Raw genomic sequence first — 14,217 nt, 5'->3', positions numbered from 1 at the left:
GGCATGCTAATAATCGAGCTTGGACCACTGGATACATTTTATGCGATTGGTTCCAGAGCTCTTTCTAGAAGTAAAGTTATTAAACTCACACAGTTCAGAACTCACTGGAAGAAGAGCTTTTAGGAGTGACAAAGGGGGCCAAACCAACGAGGATACCGACGTCGGTGACACACAACCAAAAAAGTTCACATTAAAGTTTTTGAGCCATTCCTAGACAATAGAAATTATCTTTCTGATTTGTTAGTGAAGGAAGATTCTATCATGCAAATGGCGCAAGTGATCATGGATGCGTTAATGCTCCTCAAAGAATTGCAGAGAAAAATTCTTAATGACTGCCAAAAGACTATCATAGCCAGCTCCTCTTTACAAACAGAACACGAAATTAATTAGTTTTTTTTTTGTGCATGTTGTGCATAAAAGTCGATATAAGTACACATTAGACTTATTAGAGAATTAGTCAACGCTAGAATGAGGTATTTTTTTATCTACGCAATCTAACCCCCATTTAAACACTACTATTAGGTCTCAATTTACGCAGCATTTCCGTGGAACGTAACTCCCGCGTAAAACGAAGGTCTACTGTAGTCAGAATTTTAGGCAGAATTTTTTTCTCGTTTAAGTTTTTGCAACACAATTTTAAGCTATATATGTTGAGATAGAGAAGAAAGAAGAGGGGGAGGGGACTCTCACTCAGGAATTACGAGATTTAAGGCCTAGAATTGCTTTTTTTTTTTTTTTTTTTTGTCTTTCAGTGATATTAGCGTGAGAGGTACAGGCCAAGCGTTCTCCAAGAAATTCGTCAAAGTTGGGGTTCTCAAATCACAATTTTGAATTATCTTCGGAGATGTTTAGAGAAGGGATCGAGTATTCGAATTTTCCGTAATGTTGAGAAGCTATTACACAAAACCAGCAAGGGAGGGGGTGGATTCTGACGTAGGAACTGCATGAAATATAAAGCCCGTAAGAAAAAGCATTTTATGCTATTTTCGGTCATTGTAAGGGGGCAAAAGGGCAGTCAAGAGGTTCTCATCCAGAAATTTTCGAAACTGAAAAGTACTAAAATTGCAATTAAATTGCCTGTGGAGACTATATGGAGGAGAGTGTGTATGACAGGGTCTCTTCTAGGGGGGGGGGGACATTTTCCCTTCCCTGCCAACGTCTGGCTCACCCCTTAGTGCCACCACCTACTTCGCTAAATTTAGAGACGACCGCATGATAGTGGAACATTACCATGGGGAGCCTTTCACGTCCACAAAAAAATTACCAGAGGGGGCACCCCTCCTCCCGCTCCTCTGAAATATTTGGATTTCTACTGTGAAAAGAATGCTGCAACGTAATTTTTTTTTTCAAACCATCTTTTCTTTCAGTGAATCCTCTGAGCCCCAAGGTGAGTACACTCATCCCCCCCCCCCTGCGCACCTTCATTTTCTGGATTAAAACATGTAAAACTACGTTTCGATTAGGGACTTTATGAATTACTAGGAGCTCCGTAAATAACCCTGAAGCCTAGCCGACTAGAACCGCTTCCCTCTATAAAAGTAACTGTAGTTGTAACCTGTATGCAAACAGACTGAGGAAGTGTAATGTATAGTGAATGTTATGTGACAAGTATTTTAAATATTCGCGGTACAGCTTGTACTGCGAGAGAAAATCAAAATGGTAATTTATGATTTTTTAAACATGATTCTAAAATCATTTATTCACTTGTTCAGTTACAGCAACAGGATTCAGTTTAACATTGAGGAAAAGGAATTTTTTTATCCTGTCAAAGTCACAAGCTCATTTTAAAGTTGTTATTAACTTTTGCCTTTAATAGATGTGCTCCAATTAATGACAATGCGAAACATGTTGTTTTCGTCCCATATTGGTAATGTTACTTATGAAAGTTCCTCCAATGTAAAGAAAATGTTTAGTTTTAAGTTAAGACGTGCCGCATGTACAAAGGCGTTAGCAGTTGTATTAGTTCGTAATGGTCTTCACAAATGCTGCTGATAATTTTGTATTTGATGGTGAATTGATCTTCTTCCAAACATGTAGTTGTCAACTTGCTTAGGATTTTTTTTTTCGTCCCCCTTGATATTAAAATGGACCTTTCACTCCAATTCACTAAACATGTTCTATTTTGTTTGAATATGCTCCATAGGCTTTCTCACCTTCTGATCTAGTTTGAAATTGAGTTCAGTAAACGGTTGGTGCACAGATGGGGGGGGGGGGGGCAGTGCCTCTTAAGCTTGCGTTTTGTGTGTGTGTAAAACATTGATGTGTGTGCTACATAATTGTTCTTTCGGGTCCTCATTAATTGAATTATAATGGGGAAAAGAGTCTTTGTCTGGAATTGGGAAAACTTTTCTGTAAATTAAATCAATTCACACTGAAAAAATTTGTTTCTTGATCCATCATTAATTTTGAACATTGAAAATTTGAGGGGCGATGCCTCTTTACTTTACATTTAATTACCCTTTTTATATTTAAGGATTAAATATAACTTAGCTGCATCAATCATGTGTGCACCAGGTTTCATTGTTCTAGTAGTGGTTGCCCAACTTATATCCTGTGGACCATATGTAGCCTGTGAAGCTGATCCTTGTAACCATTGTTATTTTCAATGTGAGAAATAGAAAACTAGGATATGGAACCCTCCAAAACAACCAAACATATTCAATCAGCGTCGAGAATGATTACTGTAAATTTAAAGCCCAAATAATCGGATATTTGTGTCTAAAAAACTGGTAGAAACTTTATATTCATAAAATAAGCGTATAGTAGGATTTTTGTTTCTTTTCTGTATTATCCCATTTTAGCTGCAAAAAAAAGCATCAATAATTAAATTTTATATATATTCTGGCCTGCAAAATTCATTAGAATGAAGTGTGGCCTTTAGCTTAAAAAAAAGGTTAGGCACCACTGTCCTATAGCATAGCTTAGAGTGCTTTCTCTGGATGTTTATGCAAATATGGACCTGGTTTTATGCATGTTGATCTCAGCTACTGCTATAGTTTGAAGTTGATTTTCCTGTAATTGGTATTGGCCGATTTTTTCCACTTTTGGAAAAAACATCCTGGACAAAATATTATTTTGTTAACTTTTTTTTTTTGGTAAATAAAGAATTCTAGACTAAAAACTTAACAATAACAATTAAATATATTTATTCTTTCTCATTGAGGGAACATTTTTACGTCAAATAATCGCACGTGTAATTGTATATACTTGATGAATTATGGATTAAATTATATAAAAGGTTTTTTTTCCTAAATTGTCTCACATTTCAAAGCAAATGAACATAAACATTACGTTTTCATGCATTTAAAAGCAAACATAAAAAAATTGCTTTTGTTTTAAAATATAAAGAATTTTAAAATGTATGTGAATCCATGATATGTAGATTTAAACTCTTATTTCCACTTATGAATTAGTAATTCTTATAATTTTCATGTTATTTGAATCTGTAATTAGCATTTATTGATGTTGAAAAATTTTTAACAGGCAAGTGAAGACAAGTCTTTGTCTGCTCTGGAAGCCTTGTTGAATGAATTCTTCAGCCCTAATGCAACAAATGAAAGGAAGCATGAAATTGGTATATTTGTTTTTATACTTTGTAATACAGATTTTCAGTTGATTATTATTATTTTGTGTACTGAATATTATTTTTGTGGATAAACTTTAAAATAATTACTTTAGTGGTTGACACCATCCTCACCTCAAAGTAGCATCTCTCTAACTTTATTGTGGAGGAATTTTAGAAATAACTTCAGTCATATTAAGCACTTCCATCAAAAAAGATAAGAAAAGCAGCAATGCTTTTCTCCAAAAAACACCAAGAGATAACTCATACATATTTTCCTTTTTTTTTTTTTGGGAAAATGGGCCTTTCTATAAAGATCACGATTTACAAGCCATTTAATTAATATGATAACATCCTTCATTTGGATCATTTAAGTTGATAATATCCTTCTAAATTTCTGAATTGTTTTTATATACTTTCTCCTTCTAAAAAGAACAAAATGACAAGTTACGAAGTACTAATTGCTTTTGAGCAAGGGCGGAACCAGAAAATGTTTAAGGAGGGGGTGATTTTTATGCTTTGAAATCTCAATTTCTAAAAATTTTCGGGGGACTGTAATCGCTTTCCTTTACGACTTCAAAAGTGTCCTATAGTTGTGTTTCTTTCGAAATACTTGTTGCGTTTCTTCTGAAAAATGTCCAAGGTAAGCCCTTGAACCTATCTCTTAATATCATCTAAGGTCTAAATTGAGGTTTTGGAACTTCAATTTTGAAAACAATCCTGTAGAAAGTTTCAGTTTGGTCTCCCAGAGTAATAAGAGATGGGCTACGATTGCGTTTTCAAGATTTCAGTTCCGGAAGAATTTCGGGGAAGATCTCCCTTTTCTATTAGTACCATCAAAGATTATGTAAAATTGAAGTTTTTAGAATTTTAATATTAAAAATATAATTATAAGAAAGTTCCTGAAACTTGCTCAAGGAGGGGGCGATCGCCCCCATCGCCCCTCCCTTGACTCCGTCCTTGCTTTTGAGTAGTTCTAAGCACTAAATTTATTAATCAATTAAAATTGAAAAATTCTGATGTTGCCTCAACATCTCATAAACAAATCTATTTCTGTCTTCGAACCGGATGCTTTTTCATCTAATTGGCAGTAGAACAGTATGTGTTATTGCATTGAGATTTGTCACCTCTTGTATACGACCCTTATTCTTCATCGCAGAAATTCATTTTGAGTACGGCTTTTCCCCTGCTTTATTACTCCCACCATCTCACCTTCACTCAATTAAAAAACTATTTTTTAAAATCCATTTGGTAATTGGGAAAACTATCTCAAGTGTGTTTGTTGCACACTCTCCCTCACCAGCTTAATTTCAGATACTGTGCTCAATACAAGGGAGCCCATATGCAAAATCTTAAGAGGGGGCTCCGATATTTTCACATGGTTTAGCAGGATATTTTCCTCATAGAAAACAATTTCAGTACAGATTAGAGTTATTAAAATTTGACATTTTTAATAACTTATTCATTAATTACTGGAGAAGAAATGTTTTTGCATTTTTGCAAAGACAAAAGTACTAAAAGCAAGGAAGTTAATTTCAAAGGGGGAGCTTGAGCCCCCACTTGTCCCCCCCCCCACATGGATGCACTTGGCTCAATATAAATAAAAATAATTTTACATACAGGAATGACTTTCTCGTCTCAATTAGTTTCCCTCTTTTCGTGCTCCTGGAAAAAAAATAATAATCTATATTGCCTAATGCTTTAGTCAGTAAAAAAAAAAAAAAAAAACTTCCTGTACTTGTTTATGTATTTTCACATTATAATCCTCTACAAGAAGTAGTACATTAGCAGCAATCTTTGTGTATTATATTTAAAATTTTAACAAATTTCGGTAATATGTGTACTGTTTAATCATCTAATCCTTGATGCAAGCAAAGGAGGATCCAGCGTCTGGTTTTGAAGGAATCATTATCAGACAAGGAAGGGCCAAATTGTAATATTCAGGCACAAATAGAAAGTCTGGGACATTTTTTTTTTTAAATATTAAACCCCCAGAACCTAGTTTTATATTTGGTCTCTTAAAAGGGGAAGGAGTATCAGGATCTCCCTTTGAATTACTCTTGGATATAAAAAAGCCGTTAAAAAAAAAAGGTAAAAAGAGTAGGTAGGTGTAGGTAAGTATAGTGTACAGTAGACTTATATATGCATATATAAGTGTACATACATATACGGGTATACACAAATTAATTCATGGATACATCCAGCGCGTGTTTGGGGGGGGGGGGGCTACTCAGCTATGGAAGCTGAGCGTGTCTACTCAGCTATGGAAGCACGGGTATATACGTATGTTTACGTGTAAACACAATATATACCTGCATAGACGTATGTCATAAAATTGCATGTATACATTGCACTTATGTATACATGAGTATATTGGCTAATATACATGTATGCTTACAGAGTGAATCCAAACTCTTGAGCAAAAATTTAAGGAGTGTGAGAGGGGGAGGATAAGAAGCAAAGAATCATAAAGAACCTATGGTCACTGACATGCTTCATACACACATAGCCAAAAACTGATGGATGCAAAACAGGTCACAAATTTGTTACACAAAGATGATTTTAACCAAAATTTAAGTATTTTAGAAATATTTCAAGCAGTTATTAAAGGTTACGGCCTGTAGTAGCTCTAATACATGCATTGCAAAAAAGGAGTAGGGATTGATGAAGGTTTTTCAAAAGTCTTGTTATTGCAAAAGAGATAGCTTTGTGATTGCAATGCATGTATTACAGCTGCAGGCCACAAATTTCATCAATCGCTTTAAAACTTTCTTAAGACCTAAAATGTTGTGTAAAATTGTCTTTGCGTAATAAATTTGTAACCTGTTTTGCATCCATTAGTTTCTGGCTCTATGTGCATGTAGCGCGTGAGTGTTGTGTTTGTGACCATATGTTTCATATGATTCTTGCTTCTTATCCTCCCCTCTAACACCTTTTAATAATTTTCCCAAGAGTTTAAACTCACTCTGTATACATTGGATGATCAAAAATCCGCACAAGTTGGGAGAAGTGGTTGTGCGGATTTTAGATTTTGCGGATTTCAGGTCATTAAGGAGGCTGTACCTTTATATTCAAAAAAATAAAAACAATAAATAAAAATAACATACTTACAGTTATTTACATTATTTAATATACATATTTACAATTGATACTGGCTATTTACACTTTGAAAACATTTCTGAGATTGAGAATTGTTTCAAATTTTTGTACTGTTTAAGCTTAAGTTTCTTTTGAATATTGTACAGCATTTGGAGTCCCCAAGTTCTGACAAAAGAACACTCCAAAAAACATAATATTTTTCACCACAATATGTTTGAGAACATTAAATTTTTCAGCCGAAAACTAGCGCTTTGGAACCAGCCTAAGAAAACATGTATCGGAGAGGAGAGACTTAGAGCTTACATCTTTCAGTCATTGCGCCGAATGTAAAGTAACTAAAACTATTTTGTTAGGGACTGTTTTTGCATTGGGATCATCTTTCAATGGCCACATGATTAGAGGCAAAATTCAATTCTTTCAAAATTGCAAATGAAATATATTATTAAGAGTTGTTCTCCTCCATTAGCTGTGCAGCATATCACTTTAAAAAAAAATTCAGAGGAAAAAAATTTTTTTAGCCTTAATTTCAGAATATGAGTAATCAATGAAATCTCTTTAGAAAGAGAAAGAAGGCAGCTTTGTGCTCTTAGACACTTTTAAGTGTGCACCAGTTTTATCCTAGTTCTATGTGCATGGATGTTGTAACAATTTTAAGGGTTTTGAGATCCAGTTGAGTTTCCTCTTCACCCTTGCATCTCTCTCATCTGTGTTTGATTTTATTGGAAATTTCATTGTAAAACTCCTTATTTTAGCAAATAGCATTCGATGAATGGATCATTAAAACTTCGTCACTTTACTTCTCCATATAATGTGGTGTGAATTGTATTGTTCTTCATAAATTAATGCTTATTTATATGCAACATATATGTTATAGTTTGTTATAATACTAATTTGCTATACATTGCTATTCAAATTTTTAAATGTAAGAAGTTTATGTTTAGAATATCTGTACATAAACTTACTGAATGCTTTTTAAAATCCTACATTTTGAAATTAAAGTTGTAGAACAAAAATTACAAATAAAATAATACAAGAATTTTAAACTTTTTTTTTGCAGAAGAGTTGTTGAATGGGTTCAAGAACCAACCAGAATGCTGGAGATATTGCTTAAATTTCATAACAAATACTTCTAATGAGTTTGTTATGATGTACTGTTTAACTGTTTTAGAAGTGAGTTACGTTTACTCTTTAAATAATTCGACTTGTTTAACACTTCAAAACTGTTGTGCTTTGTCTTTATTATTTGTTGCCCTACAGAGCAGATTCATTTAGTTAGCATGCCTAAAGTAATTAATTGTCGCCAATGCTAAAGCATTTATTAGAACTTAATGGTTAATTGGAGTTCTGTAATGATAGAATAAATTCACTACAATATATTCATATTATAGATAAATCCTAGAGAATATCAGTTTTTTGTTGAAATCATATTTTATACTATTAATTATACAACTATGTAAAATATAAAGCATGGTCAAAGATTAAGACCTGTTGTTTTGAAATGCAATGTAGAATGAGGTGTAATAACTCATAATTCAAATAATAATAAGATAACTAGGATAAAGAATAATCTAACTTTCTTTTTTGAAAGATGAGAGAACTTTTGAAGTAAATCATTTGATGAGGAAAATTATCTGCTTTCTGCTTGGGTTAACAGCAATTCAAAAATGGAAAAATGTCATATCAAAATCTTAACATTGTTACTATTTAGCCAAATCCATGTTTTCAAAATTCAAAATCATTGGAATTTTGACTACATTAAAATTTTACTAATAATATCGGAAAGTTTGTGTATTTGCTATAGGTCCAAATTAAAATAGCTTCTTTCTTATACTCTGATACAAAAGGAAGGGTGCTTGATAATTGTGAGACTGTTTGCAATATTTTTGCAATCAGTGCTTTGATTACGTTGATTTGTTTAGTTGCTTATTTCTTGATCCATTAGCAATCACAATGCCAAGTTATAAAATTCAAACCATTTTTTGTATTACTTTCTGCTAACAGGGGCTAATATATCTAATTTCTGCTTTCTTATCTTTAATAATGCTGTTCTAGTTGCATTGTAAAAAGTTTCCTATGCTATTCATCAATAAGATGATAGTAAAAATCTGTGCTGTATTTAGTGAATCTGGCTAAGCCAAAATAAGAGAAGTTTGTACTGAAGTTTGTACTTTTGTACTGAAGTATTTTTCCTATAGCATGTCATCAATAAACTTTGGATACGAATGCCTGGACCAGATAAGGCTGAATTTAGGACAAGACTAAATAGGTTCATGATCAGTAATCACCTCAAAGTGCCAAACTTTATTTGCAATAAACTAGGGAAACTGATCGTCGACATTGGCCGACTTGATTGGCCACATTTCTACCCAGACTTCTTCATCAACATTCATCAGGTCTGTATTTTTTTTTTCATATTGCCTTTTATAATTAATTTGAAACTACAATAGTATGTCAGCAGTTAAAATTGATCAAAAGTTAACAGATGCCCTTCTTGAAAATAGTCAAGGTATAGGATACTAGTTCTTAGAAGAAGTCCACACAAACTGATTGCATGACATAACAAGCACTGTGGAGCTCTTTATGCTCTATTTACTGCACAAAATTAAAAAAAAAAAAAATCGGAAGTTGTTTAGTAATGTACTGCCTGGCTTAACTAAATTTTGTAATTTTCCTAGAATAAATATTTAAAAAAAATAATAAAGAAGAATAAAAGGGGAGATTTCAAAGTTTTAGAATGGAATACAAAAAGACTGAAATATTAAGATGATATTGCAATTATTGCTCTCATAAGCTTGTGACCATACATAAAGCTTGGAAGTGGATTCTCTATACCACTTAAAAAATCAAACTTTAACCTCTAAACTATTTCTGCTTTGTAATTTTTTTTAGTTATTAAACTCTTAAAGTACCTGAGTACTTGGCTCATTAAGATTTTAGATGTGAAATTAATTGAAAAATTTATTATTGATATAAAAAAGAAAATTTTTGCTGTGATTACATTTTAAACACTATAATGGTGTTGGTTTAAGTTTTCTTAAATTGTTAAATCTTAGAGTTCTGAGTTTTTTTTAATTCAGTCGTCAAATTTCGTTTAAAAAAAAAATCTTTTGTAATATTTGCCATAATTTGTTGTTTGATCCCCAAAGTGACCAAAGTTAAAAATAGAATTTAAAGCTTTTAATAATGATACAACAAGAATTATTAATAGTTATTCTTCACCATAACTATTTAGATTTTTCTTTTCAGGAAAAGTGCTGATATATTTTATTCTCTTAAGTTATAGAATATGAATAAAAAAACTAAATCTCCTATTTTGAAAAGGGAAAGAGAGCAACAGTTTTCATACTTTTGTAATTATGCACTTATTCTCTACTAATTCTACGTAAGAGTTTGGAAAGGGGGAGGAAGTAGATTTGGGAATTGAACTAGAACCAAGGTTAAGGGAATTCATTAATGCAAATGAATTTCAGTTATAGTTTACAAATAGAAGAAAGTGACAATGTTTTTTTTAACTTTTGTTTTTAATTAAGAGCTTTTACATTGGCGTTTACAGTACATCAAAATTTTTCTTGATTTAAAAAGAAAATGCATCCAAGTGCAATGAAACGAATATCTACTCTAACAAGAACTCCAAAGATTAGCCTAAATAATGACTTTATTGAAAAGTAATAACTGCTAATCTCAGCTTGCCCCTTTCTCAAAACTGACTGATGTAAACCTTTGTGTAAATGTACTCTATAAATCATTTTAACTCCATTAAATTTTTTTTTCCATCCTGAAAGCATTACAGTGCTGTCCAAATTCATCAATGCTTGATGCTGTAGTTCGTAAATATCATTCAATTTTACTTTAAATTTTTATTTTAGTTGGCTCAAGCTTCAGAAACGGCTCCATTAGGACTCATGCTCATTCAAACTGCATTTGAAGAATTTACATCTCCCAGAGAGGATCTTGCTGCTGGACGGAAAGAAGATCTTCATAAGTTGATGCTCGATCAAGTGCCTTTTGTTCTAAATATATTAGCAGGTCTATTTTTAATTGAAATACATTGCAATATCTAAGTGTACAGTTATATACATTTTTTATGTTGTAGTTATATTTTTATTCCAAGACAAAAAATACAGATAAATCTTATTTTTAAAGAACAATGCTTAGTAAATTGACCTAAAATTTAAATTCCATCCTCATTTAATCCCTGTAATTGAATTAAATGGGTATGTAACAGAGAGAACAGAAAATGTCAACAAAATTTGACAATCACTATAATTTATGTAAAAGTCTGTGAATTGGAGCTCTTTAAAAAAAACTTGGTATTTTTTCCATAAACCAGAATATTTCAAGGTAATAATATTGTCCATAGAAATGTTTAAATCATAACTTCATTTCATATAAATGTGAAAACTAGAGTCGAACAGAGGGGACATGAGATGTAACAGAGAGGAGAGCTTACGAATTTGTACTGCATTACAACAAAATATCAAAGTCAAAAATGACTTCTGTTGTTTAAAGTTGGAGTAGTTAACAGAGTTGTTATGATATATGACATCTAAACACATGTCGTATCATTATCAGGGGTGTTCACCAGTAGGGAAGGGGGGTACATTGGTGCAAGTTGCACCATTGAAACTTTGAGGAAAGATATTTTTAGAGTGGTTTTGTTCTGATTTTGGGGGAGGATGCTCTGTAGCATTGGAGGTGATATGCCATCAACCTTGGGGAGAAGGGGGGGGGGGGGCAATAAATTTTTGCCATAGTTCATGTTCAATTTTGGTATGTTCATAGTTTTACTCATGAGCTAGAACTAGAAGAAATTCAGGCCAAATATTAGAGGTCTTTTAGAAAAAAATCATAAAAATAATTTAATCTTTAAAGTAGATCAAAATCTCAATGACCAAAAAATTTTAGTAACACAATAAAATTCTAGAAAAAATACATGTTTAATTCATTCAAAGTTGCTTTCCAAAGCAAAAGCAGTTCATTTCTGCATCATTCTACAGTTGGATGGTATAAAAAGCAACAGGGAATCGAAAATTAAGTGTAGTTTTTTTTTTAACTTGATAATTTGTTTAAACTACCATACTTGCTGCAATTTCATGGTTCAAATTGAAGAGAAACTTAATAAAATAAGAATTATGATTAATACAGTAATCGATGCATGCGTAAAAGGACTCAAACATTGTGTACTTTCATAGTAAAATACCAAAGCTTATTATTGTAAAGTGATGAGATTAGTCTCCAAACAATTTTTCTTAAAAATACATCAAACAGTAGGCTAAACTTTTGAAAATCTAAAAATTTAGTAGCAGCAAAATTCAAGGTTTTTTTTTTTTTTTTTCTTTGATTAGATTGTGGCAGACAGGCCTGCCTACATGGATCCTAAGTGGCATTAAAATCCTGATGGTGAAAAAGTGGTAATAAGCTATTAGAATGAGAATCAGTTTTTCTGCTCAAATCCCCTTGAGCAAAATAGAGTCATTTGTTCCACTGTTCTCAGGATTATCTGAACTTTAAGGAAAGATAACTTTAAGATACAGAAGAAAAACTTAAATGTCACTTATTTGCAGAATAAAAAACAAGGAGCTTGTAAGGGAGATATTAGAGTAAAATTGCAGGAATTTAAGGGCCCTTATTTCATTTTCTTATAAAAGCAGTGAGTTAGTAAGGAGCCTAGGAACCCTGATGTGATCAAAGATGTTATTACCCTTTTATGAATTACCAGAATCCCTTATGAACAGTGTCAACAAGTGAGATTTTATTTAAAAATCCAATGCCAAACTGTAACTAAGAAGACATTCCAGCGTGTATTCCCTCTGTTACGCATCCATATCCCCTCTGTTACGACTATATTTCTTCTAATTAGTAAAAACGTTTCAAAATTATTGCAAAAGACGATTAAAATATTAAAGATTACTGTGTGTACCTTTTTTTGAGTTTGAAACTCTTTAATATTTTGCATAAAGTAAACTTATTTAAAATTTTGTAACAGAGGGGACGAATTAATTTCTAGAAAGCTTTTTAATTTTAAAAATAAAAATATTTGTTGAATGAAGAAAATCACTGCAGAGATATACTCAGAAACAATGAACCTTCATGTATAAAATAAAACTGAATGAAAAATCACTATATTTTAAACATTTATTGCTGTTTTAAAAAGCAACATTTTTAAAGTGAAAAATCAAAATCAGAAATGTTTCTATTTGTCTCAAATTTTAGACATAACTATTCATGTCTGTCAAAAATAGCCATTCGATCCAGAAACTTCTATAAATTTCCTTCAAAATTGCATCAAATATAAGGGTATTGCTTTAAGTTAAAAAAACCATGTTGCGGTTTCAGTTGGCGCAGAATGACACATTTGCATACTTGCCAACTCTACTGTTTTTAACTGGAGACTCCCATTTTTTGCTTCCATCTCCCGATTTCCCGCTTTTTACGATTTTCTCCCCTTTTTACAGTTTTTTCAGTCAATCATCAAAAAATTTCCCTTTCTTTTCAATAGATAGTGCCCTTTTCTAGTCAACCAGTCAGGGAATAAGAATTTTTCCAATTAATAACTCATTTAGTAAAAGTTAATTTTTTAGAAGCTTTTCACATTGCATGTTCAACAAAGCACATGCTTTGTCGAAAATTGCAGCAGATTTCAATCTTTTTGCATTTTGAAATTATTTCAATTATTTTGAATGTTTGAAGTTATTTTAACATGTGCTACCCTATACCTACTTAATTTATACTGTATTTTCATTCTATATTGATTTTTTTTTTCAGACTTTAGTAATTAAATTTTTGTAGCTACTTTTCTGGTAGAGACTAGAGAATGTACGAAACTTTAAGCAAATTCACTCCTTATTATTTAATTTTTCCTTTGCAGGTATTTTTTCTTGCTGCTACCAATTTGCTTACATCTGCAAAAAATCTCCATTTCACTTTAAATTTAGAATTTGTTATTTAAAAGCATAATTTAATAAATCTGTTGCAAGGATATGTCGATGGTGAGTCACCTATATACCTCTGGTAAAATCTCCTGTTTTTTTTCCTTCGAAGGTTGGCAAATATGTATTTGCCAAGTAGGCTTAGGAGCAGCACCTTCAACTAAAAAGGAACTTGGGGGGTTTATAAAGTACAAGATGAATAGCAAGTTCCATATAAGTTTATGTATGTAATTGTAGTTTAGTATGAGTGTGGAGTTTCATATTGAAAGAAATAAAGATGTCATTCCCATTTCAACAAAGCTAAAGGAGACAAAACTTGAACTGTGCTGAAAATGTTGTTTGAAATTTATAGCTATCTTTCAGTTTAGCTTCATAGCTTTCTATGTTAAAAAAAAAAAAAGAGTTATGCAGACAAAGCCATCAAAACAAGTCTTCAATTTTTTGAAGCCTCTAAACATAAATCAGGTACTAAAATGTCTTGAGGTCAAAAAACCAGCATCTGAAAGAAACTTTCATGACATGCCCGTAAAATATAATTCTAAATATCAGCTATCAATAACCAGCAATTACATCCAAGATTTAAGTTTACTCTTCAACAAAAAACTTTAAAATAGGCGGATTTTAATG

The 14,217-nt window shown here is 32.0% G+C and overlaps 1 protein-coding gene across 1 annotated transcript in view; it reads left to right on the top strand.

Annotated features, from left to right (window-relative positions):
- Positions 1-1,573: 1,573 nt before the first annotated feature.
- Positions 1,574-14,217, top strand: part of LOC129222125 (exportin-6-like) — a 64,528-nt gene continuing 51,884 nt past the window's right edge. The window contains 5 exon segments of the mRNA XM_054856574.1: positions 1,574-1,659; positions 3,484-3,574; positions 7,719-7,831; positions 8,857-9,054; positions 10,528-10,687. Of these exon segments, the coding sequence (XP_054712549.1) occupies positions 1,657-1,659; positions 3,484-3,574; positions 7,719-7,831; positions 8,857-9,054; positions 10,528-10,687 (565 nt within the window). The 5' untranslated portion in view covers positions 1,574-1,656.

Source organism: Uloborus diversus, chromosome 5 (assembly GCF_026930045.1).
Source record: "Uloborus diversus isolate 005 chromosome 5, Udiv.v.3.1, whole genome shotgun sequence".
Classification (NCBI taxonomy): domain Eukaryota; kingdom Metazoa; phylum Arthropoda; class Arachnida; order Araneae; family Uloboridae; genus Uloborus; species Uloborus diversus.
Note: the sequence above shows the minus strand (reverse complement) of the source record. Positions and strands in the feature narration are given on the sequence as shown.